Source organism: Cucurbita maxima, unplaced genomic scaffold (assembly GCF_002738345.1).
Source record: "Cucurbita maxima cultivar Rimu unplaced genomic scaffold, Cmax_1.0 Cma_Scf00033, whole genome shotgun sequence".
Taxonomy (NCBI): Eukaryota; Viridiplantae; Streptophyta; class Magnoliopsida; order Cucurbitales; family Cucurbitaceae; genus Cucurbita; species Cucurbita maxima.
Window position 1 is genome coordinate 1051687 of NW_019272049.1, and position 20781 is coordinate 1072467.

Sequence of the window (20781 nt, forward strand, 5' to 3'; positions counted from 1 at the left end):
AATCTCAAGCATCTCGGAGTAGAATAAACCGCTTAGATGCCCCAAAGACTCCAAGGCATCTAAGTAGTCTTGGAGTACTATACTCATGACCTATATCAACCACTAGTCCATATATGGTTAGGAGAAAATAGGGCCAAAAAAGAAATCAAGACATTCTCAAATAAACTAAATGAGGGATAAGGGGTATCCATAAAGGTGCCATTAAGACATTAAAAGGCTAATCCATCTGTGATGGCAAAGAGACCCTTCTCATAGATTAATGACAACAATTATTCAAAACTAAACAAGACAAAACAAATGGCATTCATCCACATAATACCATACCTACCATATGCCCCAATAATGCAAAAATCAATTGCCACTCAACAATTTTAAACATTATGGTTACTGGAGTTAAGTAACTTGTCTTCTTCGGTTGGGAGATTCGACGTAATTTGTATGTTCGTCTTCGAGTTCATCTTGTTCCATTCATTTTCAACTCGGAAGAAAATCCACTGGAATCTTCGGAAGATCTCTAACGCCGTGATAGTGAATACCGTAAGGTAATTGTGGCGAAGATGAGCCGATAACTTATACGTCCATGTACACCGTAATATCAGATTACTTCCCAGCACCCAGATGTAAACCTGAAAAACCATAGATTAGTATGATCCTTCCATTGGCTGTACCAAAAGATTTTTGATAATCACTTGCTGTTCATAATATCTAGAAACAAAATGCAAAAAATCGAAAATAGGCCCACTATTAGCAGATATTGACCTCTTTAAGCTTTTCCTTTCAGACTTCCCCTTACGGTTTCTAAAACGCGTCCACTAGGAAGAGGTTTTCACACCCTTATAAACCTCCCCAATTGATGTTGGATCTCACAATCCACCCTCCTTCGAGGTCCAACGTTGTCGCTGGCACTCGTTCCCTTCTCCAATCGATGTAGGACCCCCAATCCACTCCCCTTCGGGGACTAGCATCCTTGCTAGCACACCTTCTCACAGGCACATCGCCCATTGTCTAGCTCTGATACCATTTGTAATAGTCCAAGCCCACCACTAATAAATATTGTCTCTTTGGGCTTTCCCTTTTGGATTTCCTCTAAAAAAAAAAAAAAAAAATTTAAATGTGTCTACTAGGGAGAGGTTTCCACACCCTTATAAATAATGCTTCGTTCTCCTTCCCAACCGACATAGAATCACACAATTGTATGGGTGAAAAAAGAGTGCAGAGTACAGACAGAGGTTCGAAGAACTAGTGAAACAAACTATAAAAATACAACAGTAAGGGACCAAATATGTGAACAGGGATACTGAAAAGAATGGTGTAAGGTGCACGGTTCGTTGTAGAGAATTCATGGGTTCTAAAATGACCTTTTCTTTCTAGTTTTAAAAATCTACCAAAGATCTCACATTCAAAGTCATTAAAAAGCCTAAAACTAGGAAACAAAGCTAGAAAGTAGACTGGAAAGACATCTGAATAATTCCTTAGCCAAGTGACCAACAATGAAAGTCATTAACATAGAGCTCTGAAGTCGAGAAATACCGAGTTTCCAAGTACGGGTTTATGCAGCCATTTATTCTCATGTTAAATCAACAAGGATTTGATTTCATTAGAAAACCAACTGGATAGAATATTGTGACTAACTTGTTGAAACAATTCAAGTCTATGAATCAAGAACATTACCCATTTCCGCCCATACAAGAGATGCGAGAAGAAGTGCGGTCGGTTGAACTTGAAAATCCGAGTGAAAGTGCTGTCATTAGATAAATAAAACCATATGTCAACAAATCATAAGACCACGGCAAGCTACAATTTCTCCAGACACTTGAAGAAGTAAAATGAACTACTTCAACTAATTTATGCTCATGCAATCCTGCATCTACATGATTGTGCATTTTCAACATGGATTATAACAATGCAAAGTTTCCCCCATCCATCCTGACCATTTTCAACCAGACACCCAATGACAGGAGAAAAGTAAACATAGAATGAATACTTGCTCCATGAAAAATTATGTAAGACAAAAAACGAGGGAGGTGATCGTCTTCCACCGTTTTTGTACTCCTCTTTGAATAAATACCATTATTTTTCTTTTCTGTTTTTCTGTAAGAAAAAACGAATAATATATATAAAACTAGCATACCTCAAGTCCCAATCTCGTTTGACATCCCAGTAAAATGAGTATGAAGAGTTTAGAACACTAGACAGCAGCCAAAGGGGCCGATAAAAGTTGGTCCATCTATCAGGGAAGACATGGTATTTAAGGGCAGAAAGAAAAATGACCGGTACTGCTGTTGAATATTTTAGAGCTGTAACGATGACCAGATTAGAGTTACTATTATAGCATCAAGACAACAACAATTATAAAGCAAGGATTATAGATATAACATACGAACAGAATAAACACAAGAGTATCCTTGAAACAAAACAAAAGGGGAAAAAACAGGATATCATTTTAGATATCCTTCAATTCAAACTAACATCTTATAAAGAAAATCCAAGGAAGGGATAAAGAGAAACGTTGAGCCTAGATGATTCAAACCAATCAATCCGATGAAATTGTTTATGAAAGAAATCAAAGATTCTTTTATTGTAAACAGAAACACAAAAGGCTTTTGTGATATGTTACAGCTTACGCTCCTTCAAGGACTCGCTTTCACACGACTTTACCATAGTCATTCTCTTCTTGATTTAGGTTGTTTCCTCACTCTATCCCAGGGTTTTGCGAAAACTAATTAAGACTTTACCAATTTTGATAGAGACAGGGAACAAGAACCATAAGAACTCACCATTCAAAAGTGTTGCTTTTTCTCCTGTATCCTTGTATTGTCGGAGACATTGGAACAAACGAAAAAGATAAGGCAAAACAAGAACCACGGGGATTGCAACAGAGTGACTTCCACAGACGGAATCAGCTTCAAACCATGCAATGGTGGCAACCTGAATAAGTTTAATAAATACAAACATACAAAGAAAGAGTGTCACTACTTGGAACATGTTATCAACAATTCAACATTTTGAAGAAGAAAAAAAAAATGCTAAAAACTAACAACTAAGAGCTGATCAATGGAAAAGACGATTGCAATCCACTAAAAATAATATTTAACCTTAAGAAAACCAACCTGTCGGTGAATCATTCGACACACTGATCTTTCCAAATCGGAAAACACCTGCAGCCAAATCAGTGTTATAACCATGTCATGTAATTATAACAGAATAATACGTTTGTAAGCAAAAATGATTCAGAAAACAGTTTCTAATTATGAATTCCCAAAAAGATGAAGCAGGAAATTATTAGGGCTAGTAGGTACGTTTGACATTTACACCTTAGGCTATGATTCAAGACAACGGATAGATGCTCATTCTCATTTTGGATAAATAGGTCTTATACACAAGCGCAGAGAAATATATTTGTGTTAAGCCGCCTCTGTGGTACTACCACTAAAATAAGCTGACAACGGATCTTGGAAATTGTTGATTAAAAGAGCAGCAGGATACAAACCTTTGACATCGACGTCAGTATATCAGCTACGAAAAAGTCAGCAAATGTAATTGCCTGCATTGAACAAATATTAACGAATTGACAGCCAGCCATAGCAGACTAAATCCAACAATTCATGTACTATAAGAGTAAAACAACATTATGAAATCCACAAGGCTGAGCTGAAACTAAAAAACAACATTATGAAATCTTATAATGATCGAACGAAGCAAAGATGTGTGAATTCATTTCTTTATAACTGTCAATAATATTCATTTCGCCGAACAGCTGATTTTGGTTCAGTTCCTTTGTTTGGCTGTTTTTCTTTTCATTCCCCTTCAAATTCTTTCATAGTTGTCAATAAAATTTCGGTTTCTCATTGAAAAAAAAAATGAAAGAAATACCAATCTGCACCAGACATCAGCAACCCTGTGTGCCAAAAACATAACAACCCCAGATATACATACATGCATGTACATATAATATATACATAGAAAAAGAAAACATTCCATATTACCATTGTAAGGTTGAAGGATCAAATTTTTCAATATATCCATAGGTTTTGCCACTAATATGTAGCCATGCGAAAACATTATTATTCAAGTCCTTGACAATCATGAATACTAGTTAGTTGTTATGCACTATTGAATCATTTAAAATAAAACATAAATAATATAAAAATGTTTAAGATCATGGAACAATTTTAGACAAGAATACATGTGATAGTTACTTGGAGCATAAAATTATGGAAGATAGTAAATTCATTTCAACAACACAAACATCTTGAACCGATGAAACATATTTTACAGGCATTTATTTGCGTAAAAAATTTGTATACTGTCAGCTTTTCCTAACATTAAACACCAACTTTCATTTTTAACATACTTGATCAAAAAAACTTACCTGCAACGGGAAAACTATTCGCCAAAGAGTCCTTAATAAGAAATATCGAGATGACAAGTAAAATATTTCAAAAGGGAAAACCAAAATCATCACAACAGCGACATATAAGAGAACCTGCAATGAAAGGTAAATAAACTTAATGACATTTCATCTCCAGATAAGTAACCATAAAAAGATAGTAATATGAAATCTACACATAGTAAAGGCAAAAACAAGATACAAATGATAATCTAAAGTGTGCTAATGCCCCACTCTATGAAGAAGTATTCATGGGGCTAAGCATGATGAATATTTACATGCAACAATCACATTACCAGAAGAAGCTCAAATTCATCACAGACTAGGGAGACACAAAGTGGCAACCATTATGAAACCATATCAAAGTGAGTATCTTATCTAAGTTAGTATGTTAACCATGTCATAATTATATATAACTTTGGCAAGCAACAAACCATCAAACAACAGAACTTGCAAAAGGCCAATTCTAACGTTTCCAAGGAAACAAAGAACTTAATTGCATTTCCAAAAAATTATAATATTCATTAATTACTAATAAAAGAGGGGGCGTCTATTACACTGGTTGTGATGCAGCTAGTGATACTTCCCCATGAGAATAAAGATAGAGGTACGCTGTCATGCTCGTGGGGACAACAATAGTCATCCATGTGGCACACTGCAAAAGCAATTTAGTACACAGTGTATAAATAGCAGATTATAATATGGAAAAATATATAACAGCTTCGAGAATGATTTCGATTGGTCAAGAAAATGCATAATAAAGACTTTTTACCTTCCAAATTTCTCGGTGTGTAAGATGATTCTGATCAAGTTCAAATATTTTTGCATGATTAACGTTCGATTGGGAAAAAACCCATAAGTTAATTCCCCAGAACCAAACCATCATAGTCTGCAGTGCCAAAACTAAACGGTCGGTAAGCATAAAGATAAAACGATGATAATAGTCAAAAACATAATTAAAAGGAATTTATAAAGGAGAAATTCACTCACCACCAAAAGAAGAGGATTATAATACAGAAATGCCTCGTAGAGAAATAGGTCTCGCAAGTCTACACTCATTCTCATAACAGAATCCCAGCCAATCTGTATTCCAACAATACCATGTCAGTGCATCAAATCAACTCATCTAATAGAACTATAAATGATCTAATAGAACTAACCTTGCAACAAAATAAACCCCAGAGGATGAACAAGAAAACCTGGACATTAATCTCAATTAGTATTCTAAACAGAAAGGTATTGAAAATAACTAAAAGAGCAACAAAAGAAGATCAAGGAAAGCACATTTCTTATTCAACGTTCAAACTTCTATGCTCATATTAACAAATTTAATCCCATTTTTTAATAAATATTTTTATTAAAAAGGACTATTATTGATACGAAACAATGTGTCATCGTATGTCCTATCTTCAAATTTTGTCTTCATCCTCAAGTAGTTTTCCCTTTTTCCTTCCCCTATCCATTGAAACTCTCCTCTCTACCTCTCTTCAGTCTCTTAGAAAACTCTCTTTATTCTTCTAAAATTTTATATAAAAAATAATTTACTTCAATATATATATATATATTGGAAGTCCTGGGGGTTATTGAGCAGATCCCCCAGATAATGGATTTTTTTTATTTTTTTTTATTTTTAATTTTTGAGCCCACAAATGTGATGGTCGGGTTGAAACCTTTCAACCTTAAGGAAGATAACAGGCACGTTAAGCACCAAACAATGGAGATGAATGTCCTATACACACTTAATTATAACAGATTAGTCTATTAAGGACTTAAAGAAAAACATTAAGTTCTTCCTTAGCCACTCTTTAATGAATCATAGAATAGATTAGTAGAATTCACGAAAATATTGATCAATATCTAAAAATGGATGACTTGGAAATTGGCACCATTATTCGAAACCAATTTGTTGTTTCCCACTGCATCCAAGATCATAATCCAGACATTGTGGGTATATTTTTAACTATGGCATCTAAAACTAAGTTCTCTTCAAAAGGAGAAATTCTTATGAGAACATAGCATAAGAAGCTTAATGTAGTACTCTTTTTTGTTAGAAAAATAATATAACTATTATGCATGAATAAAGAAGGCAGAAAAGGCTCAAACCTTGAATCTCCATAACAAAATAGGAGATGGAACTATGGCTGTAGGATTCATTGTTAATATGGTACTCTTCAAATCATCTGCCTCCCTTGAATGCAAGGGAGTTTCGTCCACACCATTTCCTGCATCAGTGCCAGACAAATATTCTGCAGAAAGAAAGTGTCACTGATGGATTAGACCCTACAAAAGAAATGACTGACAAGAATCGTAAGAAACAAACCGAAAGGAATTGAAAGAGGCATACCCAAATCAGATACTACAGGTCTGCTTCCAGACTTTCTTAAATGGGGACTATTGGCAGGAACTGCCACTGCATTTCCAAACATAGATTAATCGGAAAGTGTAGAAGTTATTTTCACCGCTAAATCTTTGTCAATAACCTGAAATTATGAACTTACGCACATATATGAGAGATCCTAAGAAAGCAACGGATGAAATCTCTCCCTAACACCGGTGAGTTCTTGAACCATACACTTAAAAGGATGTTCGTGGGTTAGATTAGGTTCGATTGATTTTTTTATAACCTAGCCCAAACAATCTATATTTGCAGGTTCGGTTGGGTCGTTGGCTTTGTTTCCAATACACAAAAAACTAGCAGAATATTACTTTGAGGGTTGACCCTCATTCACTTCAATTTTCACAAATTTAAAACTATAAACAAATATCTCGTACAAGTTAGAACTCCACCAATCATACAAAACCTGTTTGTTTCAATTAATATAATCATAAACATCTTCCACCTTATATCAAAATAAGAGATAATAAGACAAGATGATAGTGACAATACTATGCATAAACTGGATTACAGCACATAAAAATCTAAATGCACACAAATATAACTCAAAGAACTCAAGTCTGGTTTTACCAATGTTTCTCTTTATGACGATCAAACTAACGACCCGACTTAGAGGCCAGTCTCGAACATGAACTAATTATTGATCAGCAAAGAAAGCAAATACACCCTCTTTTTTCTTTGATTTTTAGTTTCAATTGAGTGAATAATGTCTTACATAATATCTATTACTCTCATTCCCTACTGTTTTTTGTGTTTCAAATGTTGCGAATCAATGATGTTACAAAGGCCTTACGCATATCCAAGCGAGTTTTGGTACAAGTGAAAAACAAAATCAAACAAAAAACAGAGCACAAGCTAGAAATGGAGATTGGGGAAGCTTTGAAACGTGACTGATAGATATAGGAGGGAGTAAGTTCTTGCCTCTGAGACATGACTTAAAAAATTTGGCGTCTGAAGAAGAATGTCCAAAAGAACAAGGAAAGAACTATGGGATTTGAAGAAGGAATGCCCCAGATTCGTGAGCTGGGGCATGAAATTGGGGCTCAGCTCAGAAGACGAGGGCTGGCAGCAGATCTGAAGAACAAATTATCATTCTACTACAAGTCTTCCACAGATTACATAAACAGAGCTCTTAAAAACACTTTCAAGAACTCACTCAATCCCAATTTTCCTATCTAAGCACAACTTATCCATATGGTTGACTGATCTCGGATTGCACGGCGACTAGCAAAACAGCCAAACGATTCAAAGCTCAACCGAGGCATTATCTTCATCAAGATTAACAAAATTTAGAAGTAAAAACTAAATAAAGCCTTCGATCTAGCAATACCCATAACAAAATATGAAGAACTAAGCATCACAGATCTACACCCAACTCAAAAATTTAAGAAACCTTATCACGTACGACTTAAAAATTCATAAGCGAAGAGAAATTAACAAAAACAGACTAATGGGGTTGGATCAGATCCGAAGAGACTTACGGCGAAAGATTCAATGGGTGCGACTGTTTCAATTTGAAGGAATTAAGTCGACAAAATGCAAGCCTTCTAGAATCCGCTGGATCGCCCCCCACCAAATCTGGCGCAAAGGGTTGGAGGCGATTAGCGACGTTCGTACTTTTTTTTTTTTTTTTCCTCCTGTTTTGTGGGCTTTGAGTAAGGATGAAGCAGAAGGGAAACGTCGATTGCACAGAACAAAACGTCCTTCCAACAAATGATAAAGGTTAAATTGTTTCAAATATATTATTAAAAAAAAAAACTATTACAAATTTTAATAGAAACATAAACTTTCAAAATAATAATAATAATAAATAACCTTAGAACTTTTTACCAATATTTTAAAAATATCTTTCAAGTTCCGGACGCCGAGTGGTGTATCAGTGAGGATACTGGCATTCAAGAGTCTGGATTGTGAGATCTTACATCGAACATTTTTTATAATGGTGTGGAAACTTCTCTGTAACAAATGCGTTTTAAATCTCCAAGGGAGTAGATGAGTGTGGAAATCTCTTCCTAACAAACGGAGTATGAATTAGTGTTGATGGCGGAAGCTAGTATCTGTTAGACGAACACGACTCTCCACAATGGTATGATATTGTCCACTTTGAGCATAAGCTTTCATGGCTTTGCTTTGGGCTTCCCAAAAGGCCTCATACAAATGAAGAGTGTATTCTTAGATTATAAACCCATGATCATTCCCTAAATTAACCGATGTGAGACTTTCATCATCCAACACCTCCCCTCGAACAAAGCACGCCTCCCCTTAATCGAGGCTCGACTCCTTTGGAGTCTTAGTCATTTTTGACTGCCTTCATACCTTCGAGGAGGCTTGACTCCTTTTGGAGTCTTTTGTTCAACATTTAAGGATTTGCCAATCTATTGACACGGCTAAGTTTAGGGCATGGCTCTGATACCATGTTAGACGAACACGACTCTCCACAATGGTATGATATTGTCCACTTTGAGCATAAGCTCTCATGGCTTTGTTTTGGGCTCCCCAAAAGGCCTCATACCAATGGAGAGTGTATTCTTAGATTATAAACCCATGATCATTCCCTAAATTAACCGATGTGAGACTTTCATCATCCAACACCTCCCCTCGAACAAAGCACGCCTCCCCTTAATCGAGGCTCGACTCCTTTGGAGTCTTAGTCATTTTTGACTGCCTTCATACCTTCGAGGAGGCTTGACTCCTTTTGGAGTCTTTTGTTCAACATTTAAGGATTTGCCAATCTATTGACACGGCTAAGTTTAGGGCATGGCTCTGATACCATGTTAGACGAACACGACTCTCCACAATGGTATGATATTGTCCACTTTGAGCATAAGCTCTCATGGCTTTGTTTTGGGCTCCCCAAAAGGCCTCATACAAATGAAGAGTGTATTCTTAGATTATAAACCCATGATCATTCCCTAAATTAACCGATGTGAGACTTTCATCATCCAACACCTCCCCTCGAACAAAGCACGCCTCCCCTTANTGGTATGATATTGTCCACTTTGAGCATAAGCTCTCATGGCTTTGTTTTGGGCTCCCCAAAAGGCCTCATACCAATGGAGAGTGTATTCTTAGATTATAAACTCATGATCATTCCCTAAATTAACCGACGTGGGACTTTCATCATCCAACAGTATCTACTAGCGGTAGTCTTTGGTAAGTAGATCAATATGAATGAATGTTGACTGCAGAGACTGACGGTCAACCATATTTGGTAACAACTTTGACAAAATTTAAGAGTATTATTGAAACTCATTATTTTTATTAAATAAATAAAATAAATAAATAAACTGCGGTTTTGACTTCCAGATAGCGTCCGTTATTGAACCTTTTTTTTTTTTTTTTTTTTTTAATAATCATTAATTTCTAAAGAAGGGAAGTAACAATTTTTGTCACAAAATTTATTACGATAAGTTAATAAAATTAAAAGTTACCTTCAGAGTTGGTCAATTTAAAATTTAAAATTTAGAAAATTTAAATTTTTCAATTTTATATCTCATAACTCATTTAAAATTTTTAAAATAATTATATATCTTATTTAATATTTAATTTTATATGTTATACTAATTTAAGGACAATGTTTCAAAGATTTCCTCGGAGTTTCAGTATGAATATTAAGAGAGATTGTAAGGTCTTTTGACTCACTAATGTCCATAACCGATACAATTTTCATGAACAAGATCTTTGAAAAGGTTCTTAGACTAGTTTGTAGTAGTGTGTATCTCGAACATAGTAGTTTAATGAAGGTCTAAAAGGAGCAACTTGATATTATAGTGAGCACTATACAAAGCTCTTAGAATATGAGTCTTAGATGAATGAACGAACAAAAAAAAAAAAATCTTGAACGCCAAATGTTAAAGAATGTGGTCTAGTCGACAATTTTAAACGAATAATATTTTGTAGTTGGTCTACACTTGTTTAGGAACATAAAGTTGTTAGCTCCTTACTTTGGTGATGTAAAAGGTTTATTCGAATGTTTCGAGTTTGACTTAGTCAATTCACGCAAACATAACTCATAGGTACAATGAGATTGTGGGAGTAGTTTTATGAAGTTTAGGAACTGGTTGGCCTCAACTTTAGTATAAAGATGTGTTGGATGAGATATGAAGCTTAGTAAAGTTTTAAGGATGCTATGAAGAGATGACTAGCTAGTGTATTAAGGTAATATCAAAAGGTTAGCATCCCACCTCATATTTACCAAAGGAACATGAGACGGTTTGTCTCGTCCTTAATTTGGATTTTACATTAAATTACTGATGCATTGTGAGTGAATCCCAGATTGATTAACTTCTTCAAGCTGATAGGTCAGGTGGAGAGTTATTAAAGGATATGTCCAAACCACTCGTTAATGATCTTAAGGGGTACCAAAAGGTTCAACAGATTCAAAGGTTATGTCGTGAATTTTTTCTAGGTTTACCTAAGATAGCGAAAAAAGCACATTATCATTCTTGTAGTGGTGGGTTGTTGCATTCATAAGCTTACACGTGTTACTTCGGGTAAAGTCTAAACCCTACAGGATGTCATCATTAGCAATAACAATGCATAAACAGTTGGGATTTCAAGTTACATCTTATGAAAATTGCTTACAACCACAAATATTAGACAATTATTGTTGTGATGTTGTTTGAAACTTTATATTGAAACAGTGAAGTCTCCAGTGTGCCGAAGGTATGAAAACATGAACTATTGGGAACAGAGTTAGTCCAAGAAATCAATGAGGTGCAAAAGATGAAGACAAAAATGCGTAGGTTTAGAGTAGATAGAAGACTTAAGTCGACATGAGACATAGATACTTGGAGTTTGAGGTAGGCTACAAGGTATTCTTGAAGATGTCATCGTTAAAAAGCATCCTCAAGGTCAGAAAAAAGGGCAAGTTGAGCCCACTCTTCATCAAACCTATCAACATTCTAAAGGGCAAGTTTAGTCCTACCACTACCTATCTCCAAGGTGCATAACGTATTTCATGTGCCCATACTCGGCAAGTACTTAACAGACTCGACACATGTGATAAACTATGAACCCTTACAGATAGATGATGGCTTGAGTTACAAAGAAAGACCAATAAGAATCCTAACCCGTGAAGTAAAGGTCCTACGCACTAGAGAGATAGCTTTGTCAAGATGTTAGTGGCTTTGCCAACATCTTTACAAAAGCTAAGATACTTTAAGGACAAAAGTTTCTTTTAGATGTGTATGATGTAACAACCAAAAAATAATAATAATAATAATAGTAATAAATTGTCCCACATTGATTTGATTAAGAAAATGGGGAGTTAGAACTCTAATATAAGAGGGAGGTCCCTTGGCTTAATCACAACAATTGCACCATTTCATCCCACTAGAGAAATTTGGGGTCAACCGGAGAATCCAATTTCTGACCGCTCTAGCTTGACTTCTCGGCTGATCTGGCTTGGTTTTAAGCTAGCACCAAAGGAGCGTAGTGGTTTCAGCTTAAGCCAACCAGGTAAATGACTTTACTATTGGCTTGCTTAGATGACTTGTTTGTTGTATGAACGTCGCATGCCTTGTGATTTTATAATTTTATGACTGTACTATGTTATGCATATGTTATGATATATGTTACGCCGCATACAAGTTATGTTATGATATTAGATATATTATGCTATGATTATGCTATGTCACGAAACTATGCTATGTTATTGATGTTATTTGATGCATGAACCTTCATATACCACGCCATGTAAACTATGTTAGTACGTAGGCCCTATGCCTATGAGACATTAGAAAACCATGCATTGTTAATCATGAGCAATATGAAAAAAATCAAGTATGTATATCTCATAGAAATGTTATGTCGGGAAAAGAATGAAGGTGTGATTAACGTCATGATTGTATGTCATGTTTTAATGTTATGAAACCTCGTGCATTTTCTATGGCACGGGCATCAGTATACTTTCCCTTTATATTTAGTATGAATGCATAACTTATGATATTTAGGAAACGACTTTCGGTGATACTAGGAGCAACTTCGAGAGATGGAAGACAAACATACTTGAATATAGGGAAACGCCGGCTAAGGCCACCAAGTAAGTAGTTTTACTATCGGTTTAGTTATAATTGTATGTTGTATGATGATACGTACCCGTGGCTTCGCATGTTTCATATGCTCGTTAGATGTCGGTTATGAAATGATATATGTATGATATATGTACGATATGATATGTGAATGAGATGATATATATGATGAAATCATATGTTTACGATATTATTTTAAGATACGATATGCTTGACGACATGTTCGTGTCATGATATGTGAATGTTATGATATATGTTATGATGTAGTATGATTAACAATACGACGATGTGATACGGTATACAATATGATATGTGCATGATATGATATGATAGGAGACACACTATGTTTATGATATGACATATGTTTGACATGACGAGATATATGGATATAATTGATATGTAATATGATGTATTAGCATAATGCACAACCTCGATATAAGAATGGAAAGTTATGATAAAATGATATGATTTAAAGGAAAGTGGAAGAGGGGTGGTTGTACATGATAATGAAAGGAAAAATGTCTCGTACACTACCGAGGCAGGGAAAAGATCATTACATTTATTATAATGTTGCAATGATCGCTATTCCTAATGGGTGTCCGACATCAACAAATCCAAAGAATGCTCGCCCAACAAGAAAGTAGCCCAAGAGGTGTGCGAACCGACTAGTGGGTCCATACTCGCACATATGGATCGTGTGTAGAACAATAAATACACATCCAATTACCCATTTAGGATAGCCGTCTAATGAATATAGATTGATATGATAGGTTCCACTCATGATTCTACGTGTTTTCATTTAACCACAATAGCGGAGTCACTTACTGAGTATTTCTTAAAATACTCAAATCATGTGCTACTATTGTTTTTCTAGGTAAGGGCAGGTTTCGCTGAAAGGGACCATGACACATGCACAAGGTAGTTTGCAATTTAAATTTCGTAGACTATAGGTTTGTATGCATTTAATTTCGTAGCATATAGGTTAGAATAGGGCATTTTTATGTTGTTTCAATTTTTTTTATTTTATTTAAAGATCTTGTAGAAAAATGGTAAATCCATGACTATGTTTTTATGATAAAGTTTTGAATGAAGTATTTATGCGTAAAATGTCTATCATATGTATACTGTAATGACTTTAGGTCAAGTAGAAATCTAAGGTTGTTACAATCCAAATATTCGTTCCTTTTCCTATCTTTCTTTGTTGTGTCATTATCATATTTCAAGGATTGGATTGGATTGGAAGAATGTGAATGTCTTACACCAATTTTGGATAATGTTTAGCTCTTGTGCGTGATTGTCGAAGGACGGAGTTGAGAAGGGAGGGAAAAGGGTTGGATCCTGCTCGGGTGACCCATAACCAAGTGGTGTGCACACATCCCATGTCCCCAAGACGTGCTACCCCGTTTGCCTCACTTGCTAATGCGACCCGAGACTCACGCATTAAACCAGACACTGGCGCGTGCTAACCCGAGTCAGCCAGCTACGTTCCACGCACATGTAGTGGCGTGTGTTAGCCAAACTCTAGTCGCGGCTCCGTTGTCAGCTTGATCCCATACCCTCGTTTCACACTCGGCTTGTGACTTAGACATCTCAATATACATTTTTTTACTCTCCCGAAACTATTTTTGACCTTATTAAAGACATTTGAGGTTAGTACAACTCTTATTTACTCAGATTTAAATACTTTTTAGCTAAAAGATGGGAGTATTCAATATTTCTAGCTAAACTAAGTTCGTTGTATACCTATTATTGTTTCATGGGTCCGTAGAGGTTAAATTGAAGTTTTAAGGACAACTTCAGACCAACTTTGAAAGATTTAGGGACTCGCTAAGGCCAAACAAGTAAGTTGCTCTATTGTTAGTTTGTTGGAAGAATTGTATGATTTATGATGATGTATGTCCTGTAGTCCCCTGCATCTGTCATAATCAGGAATGCTATGCTATGTATGTTATGTGATGACCTATGATGTTATGTTATGTATGTATGCAATGTCCTATTATGCCATGATTCGTATGATATGAAATGCTTTGTTTTTTTATGCTATGTCATGTCATGTGAAGCCATGTTATAGATTTATAATATACTAATGATGATGCATGATGAAAGCCATGGTGAGTACTATGCATACATGACTCATTTGTGTATTAATGCCATGAATGAAAGAAATAACGAAATGTTTCTTATTATATGCTATGATTTTAAGCCATGAGGACCTCATGCATTTATGTATGTCATGTGCATCGGGATACTTCTCCATCATGTTATGCTAGTACGGATGTGTACCTTTGATATTTATATTCGCTATGATATCATGTGGGCCTTTATCTCCGTGATGTCAGGCAGCATGTCAGAGCGTTTAGCCCGACAAGCCAAACTCAGAGGGTACTATACAAGCCCGCCTAGTGGGTGCATGAGCGTGTGCCATAGACCGTGTGTGGGGAAGTATCACACATCCAACCATATCCGAACTAGAAAGAGCTCAAGGTCATGCTATGATGTTTTAAGAAAAATGATAGGTCTCATCATATATGTGTTTGTTTGCATTACTCGATTCCAACCATAGGGTTACCTACTGAGTATTTCTTAAAATACTCAAGTCACATACTACTCTTATATTTTAGGTAAAATACAAAGTACCGCTGTACCGATGACTGTAATGCTAGATTGACCATGGAAGCTAGGTTAGGATAGTAGTATGCATTATTTTTACTTAGTAGCTCATATGTAGTTTGAGGTTTTCATTTTCGTACGGGAGTTTTTGTTAATGATTTTATCATGACGTTGATGCTACTTTTATTTATTTATTTATTTTTAATGAACATATAACTCCATGACTTCCTTTGAATTAACTTGACATATTTTTGTGACTTGTTGTAATAACCCAAAATTTTGAAATTAAAAAAAAAAAATGGGTAAAGGAAATGACCCACGTTGCTTAAAACAGAGAAGCGGAGGGTTGGCCTCCACTATAAAAGGAGGTCTCTGACTTCATTTTCTTATCCTACTTGAACTTTAATTTCAACTCTTTGGGAGTGTTTAAGGTTAGTAATGACTTACCTAGCTAAATTTTTTGAGTAAGTTTAAAGTATTTATGTAGAATTAGACTTAGTTTAAATTATTAGGAGCAAGTTTATTTTATGCAAAATTAGGTTTAGATAGTTTAAATTGATAGGAGCTAGTTTAACATTAGGCTAGCATTAAGGAGTCGTCGTAGATTCGACCTAGGTCAACCAAGTAAGTAGATTTACTATCAATTTGGTTATAATTGTATGCTATATGATGACACGTGCTCGTGACTTCGCACGTGCCATATGCTCATATATTTGAACAGTTATGAAATGATATGTGTAGGTTATGATGTGTGAATGTTATGTATGTGATGAAATGATGTTTACGATATGATATGTTAATATAGAATTTATTTGAAGACACGCGTGATACATTATGTGAACTTTATCATGATATATGATATGATATGTGCATGATATGATTTTGATACATTAGAAGATATGATAAGTGTATGATATGACATATGTTCGACATGAATGATATATGATATGATTCACATGTAATATGATGCATTGACATAATACACAACCTCAATATACACATGAAAGTTATGAAAGTTATGATAAAACGATATGATATGAAGAAAAATGCTAGAGGGGTTGTTATACATGATAATGAAAGGAAAAATGTTGGAACCTCATGCATCATTGTGTGTTCATGCATCGGGGGATAACTCTTCTCCTTTTACGATGGTACAACCACATATGTTACGAAGTAGATAATCGATCATTATGTTTACCATAATGCTGCTCTAACAACCGCTATTCCTAATAGGTGTCTGACATTAACAACTACCAGAGAATGCTCACCTAATAAGAAAGGGGCGCAGGAGGGTGTACGAACCAACTAGTGGGTCCATACTCACACACGTGGGCTATGTATAGAATAGTAAATACACATTCAATTACCCACTTAGGATTGCCTCCCTAAGAATATAGACAGATATGATAGGTCCACTCATGACTGTATGTGCTTGCATCTAACTCTAATAGCGGGGTCACTTACTAAGTATTTCTTAAAATACTAAAGCTATGTGCTACTCTTATTTTTTCAAAACTGACGATGACATCGCAATTCGAGACCATGACACATTTCTTATACTTATGTTCTAATAGGGTGTTTTTTACTTTTAATATTTATTTATTTAATTAAATATTTCTTGTGTCATTTTAACATGTTTTCGAACACGTAAGTTCATGACAATATTTTTAGATGAAATTTATATTTTAAATGCTTATTTCCACACAAAATAATTACGGGTCTTATCTATAATTAAAAAAAATTAGGAGGGTTTCGAAAGTTGACAAATTTAGTATAAAAAATGAGAGAGAGAGAGAGACTTAAAATATCCAATTAATTAGTAAAATACATTGATTTAGTTAATAAATAGAGCTCCTATCAAAACATGCCACGTGTCGAATATTTTGAAATATTTTCATCCATTTAACATTTTTAATTTGATTAATATTATTACTTAATTTTGTGGTGCATATTCTTCCACCCTCTCTCATGGGAACATCTCCAAGAGCTTATTACTCAGCATTTTAGGCTCCATTCTGCAACTGCTTTCCATCTGTTTTCATCATTCAAAATTAACGTAAGCTTCATAATTACATTAATTTTGTGTTTACTATATAGTTTTTTTTCAAATAATAATCATAATAATAATGTTATTAATATGAATGTTACCTGAAGATGCAAATTGTGGAAAACCTTCCCATCAAAAGACTCAAAAGAAGAAGCATTCAACAAAAGAAGACCTTCCTCCTCCAAGCAAACCAAGATCTCCGACAACGAATTCTGGTGGCCGCCGTTAATGTCGGTGGATATCTGAATCGCCATTTCCCGTTGACCAAGTCGACTCGTCGAAACGATCGACGAGGAGCTCGAAGCTGCGCATTTCGTTTTCTTTTCTTTCTCGCTCTTTACTTCCTGCCCAACCATGGCTGCCATCAGCTCTTCTTTCTTCCTCATTAGCCCCTCCACCTGCTGCTGTAGCTCCGGTATGTAGCTCAATATCCTCGAGATTGTAGCCGGGTTACTCAACTTCTTCTGTAACAAATAAAACATCATCTTTAACTTAATTCAAAGGTTTCGATTCTAGAAATTGGGAAATCCGGTCCCACTCCAAAAATAGGATTAGGCACCACTCCAAAAGTAGATAGAAGGAGGTCTTGACTTAATAGTTAATTACCTATACTCAAAAATATCCCAAAAAATAGACAGAGGATAGAATTTCAGAATGTAATGTGTGATCAAGTCTCCTTCAGCATCAGAGTAGTCGGGCGTAAAAGCATGGTTCCAACTACCTTATCTGAAGAACGGCGTTAATAGAGTCAACGTATCGCTCTCAATCATATGAACGTATTATCTATCGTGGGATGATTTCATAAGTTATATCTAACTCATGCGCCACTTCCCTGATACGTGACCGTGTTCTATAAACTTTTCCGATGATAACAATTTTAACCCTAAATCTCAAACTTATATAAATATTACCATCTTACCCCTAAACTAATTTTAACTTTTAATTTATTTTCAAGATCTATAATTTTCGTGGATCGAACAATGGAGAGGGAGAGAAGCGAAGCAAAAGCTTACCATTTGGTCGGTGGAGGGAAGGAGGGAGCGTAGAGAGGAGTAGAGAGAGTTGATCTTCTTGCGACGGTCGCGCTCACTAGCATTATGGTTAAGTTTCTTAGCCATCTTAGAGACGTTGGCACCGCCTTTGGGAGACGGAGTAGCGGAGGAGGGATAGTGATCGAGGTCTACGTGTGGCGGCTGCAATGGCGGGGGCGTAGGGAATTGGAGGTAAAATGAATTATCAGAAGGTTCAAAAGGAGGAAAGAGTGAGCTATGGTGGTGGAGGGAGATGGGATCTTCCAATGGCCATTGAAGAGTAGAAAACAAAGGAGAAGAAACAGCCAACATGATGATGATGATGAAGAAGATAATGAAAAATGGTGATGCACAAACTCAAATGGTGGTGCCCCTTTAAGTCTTTTATACAAATATTTTCCATTATTATTAAAAACAAATCAATTTTTTATTTCACAACTTGCCTTGATCTTACAAAAAAATTGTTTTTTTTAATTAATTTATCCCAACCACTCCATAGTTTTGGTTTAAACCCATTTCTTAATTTCTCGGCTAATCGATTCAGGTCGGGTTGTGAACTTGTAAGGTTAAATTCAAATGAATAAATATTTTATGCATTTAGTGAATGATCATGAGTTTATAATTTGGTATAAAGACTTTTTGGGAAGCCTAAAGCAAAGTCAGGAGAGCTTATGCTCAAAGTTGACAATATCACGCTACTGTGGACACTTGCTCATCTAACATGGTATCAAAGCATCATTTTTAACAATTTTAAAATATATATTTTTGCTTATAATATATTTATATATACATATTTTAATTTAATTTCATAATAATTTTTTTATTATTTAATCCCAAACAACGGTTTAAAATATTCATTAAGGTTTCGAATGTAATTTTTAAAAAATGTATATTGAAATTGAGTGGGAAATTTTAATTAGAGGTTTGAAAATAAATAAAACAATGTTTTACTCTTATTAAAAATAAAAAATTGAATAAATGACTTGAACAATTTTAACTGTCATAGCCCGAGTCCACTACTACTAGATATTGTCCACTTTGGTCTGTTATGTATCGCCGTCAGCCTCACGGTTTTAAAACACATCTGCTAGGTAGAGGTTTCCACACTTCTATGAATGAAGGTTTCGTTCTCCTCTCCAACCGATGTGAGATTTCACAATCCACCCCTTTTGGGGGCCAGTGTCCTCGTTGGCACACTGCTAGGTATCTAGCTCTGATACCATCTGTAATAATCCAAGCTCACCACTAGTAAATATTACGTTTTTGCCCGTTATGTATCGCCACTAGCCTCACGGTTTTGAAACGCGTCTTTAAAACCATGAGGCTAATGATGACAATGATGTACAATATCCGCTAGCGGTGGACTTGCGTCATTACAAATAGTATCGAAGCCAGTCACTGAATAGTGCAATTTTCTGGTTGGAAAAGGGCTAGACCCTTTCCATAGTAAACATGTTTTAAAACTATGAGACTTGCGGCATACATAACGAACTAAAACGGATAATATATACTAGTGGTTGGCTTGAGCTATTACATGAACATACCCAACTTAAAAATTTTATGGTCGGGGTTGGATCAGGTGCATTATTTAAGAGGATTGTTTTGGTTGAAAAATTTATGGTCAAAACAATTAGATTGAGTCCTTGGGTTTCTGAAATAGTGTAAAAAGAGGTGCTTCAAATCATTACTATTTGACTCGGACCTATTCTAAAAATGTCGAGACATTTCGAATTGTTTGTTGACACCGACAAAGTCAAGGAAAACCTCTGAAATTATTTCAATATTGGACCTTAGACATATAATAGTTTCGAATCGAATCTCTTTAGAAAGAAGATCTTTTGTTTGCCTGCTCCAGTTCCCTTACGAAACTTTCGCTATTGGGTTAGCCATACACTTCACATGTTTCTAGCGATTCACATGGCATCATCAAATGATACTAGTCTTGGATAAGAATCTACAAGGCACTAGAACTCCCTTGTTAACGATCCTTTACTCCGACAGCATCTAGGGTTCCTCGAACAATGTGATATCTCACACCGGGTAAATCCTTAACCCTTCCCCCTCTTACTAAGACTACAGAATGTTTAACCCAACTTAACCCAACTTGAACACTCCTAATTTCGACTCTTAAATTTGAGTCTTATACAAAGCTCATTGAATTTTTGTCATAATTATTTAGATATTCGATATTGTCCACTTTTGACATAAACTACCGGACTTTTCTTTTAGTTTCATAAAAAAAAAAAAAAAAAAAAAAAAAAAAAAAAAAAAAAAAA

At 35.3% G+C, this 20781-nt stretch overlaps 2 protein-coding genes across 4 annotated transcripts; both read right to left on the reverse strand.

Moving 5' to 3' along the window:
- Positions 1 to 209: 209 nt before the first annotated feature.
- LOC111467199 (SPX and EXS domain-containing protein 1-like) lies at positions 210 to 8473 on the reverse strand. Of its 3 annotated transcripts, none has more exons than XM_023112023.1 (14): positions 8267 to 8473; positions 6735 to 6800; positions 6494 to 6636; positions 5551 to 5589; positions 5381 to 5473; positions 5163 to 5279; positions 4950 to 5045; positions 4373 to 4486; positions 3491 to 3544; positions 3111 to 3158; positions 2778 to 2928; positions 2132 to 2297; positions 1672 to 1741; positions 210 to 626 (listed from the first exon to the last, which is right to left on the reverse strand). In XM_023112023.1, exons 3-14 carry the CDS (start codon positions 6542 to 6544, stop codon positions 372 to 374), a joined length of 1254 nt encoding a protein of 417 aa, XP_022967791.1. In that variant the 5' UTR covers positions 6545 to 6636; positions 6735 to 6800; positions 8267 to 8473; the 3' UTR covers positions 210 to 371. The 3 variants fall into 3 exon arrangements, with proteins under 3 accessions (XP_022967791.1, XP_022967789.1, XP_022967790.1); XM_023112021.1 differs by having other exon boundaries at positions 6735 to 6870; XM_023112022.1 differs by lacking the exon at positions 8267 to 8473 and adding an exon at positions 7707 to 7859 and having other exon boundaries at positions 6735 to 6870.
- Positions 8474 to 17219: 8746 nt separating this feature from the next.
- Positions 17220 to 18852, reverse strand: LOC111467265 (transcription factor ORG2-like). Its single transcript, XM_023112121.1, has 3 exons — positions 18488 to 18852; positions 17576 to 17938; positions 17220 to 17459 (listed from the first exon to the last, which is right to left on the reverse strand). Exons 1-3 carry the CDS (start codon positions 18815 to 18817, stop codon positions 17394 to 17396), a joined length of 759 nt encoding a protein of 252 aa, XP_022967889.1. The 5' UTR covers positions 18818 to 18852; the 3' UTR covers positions 17220 to 17393.
- Between the last annotated feature and the right edge of the window lie 1929 nt (positions 18853 to 20781).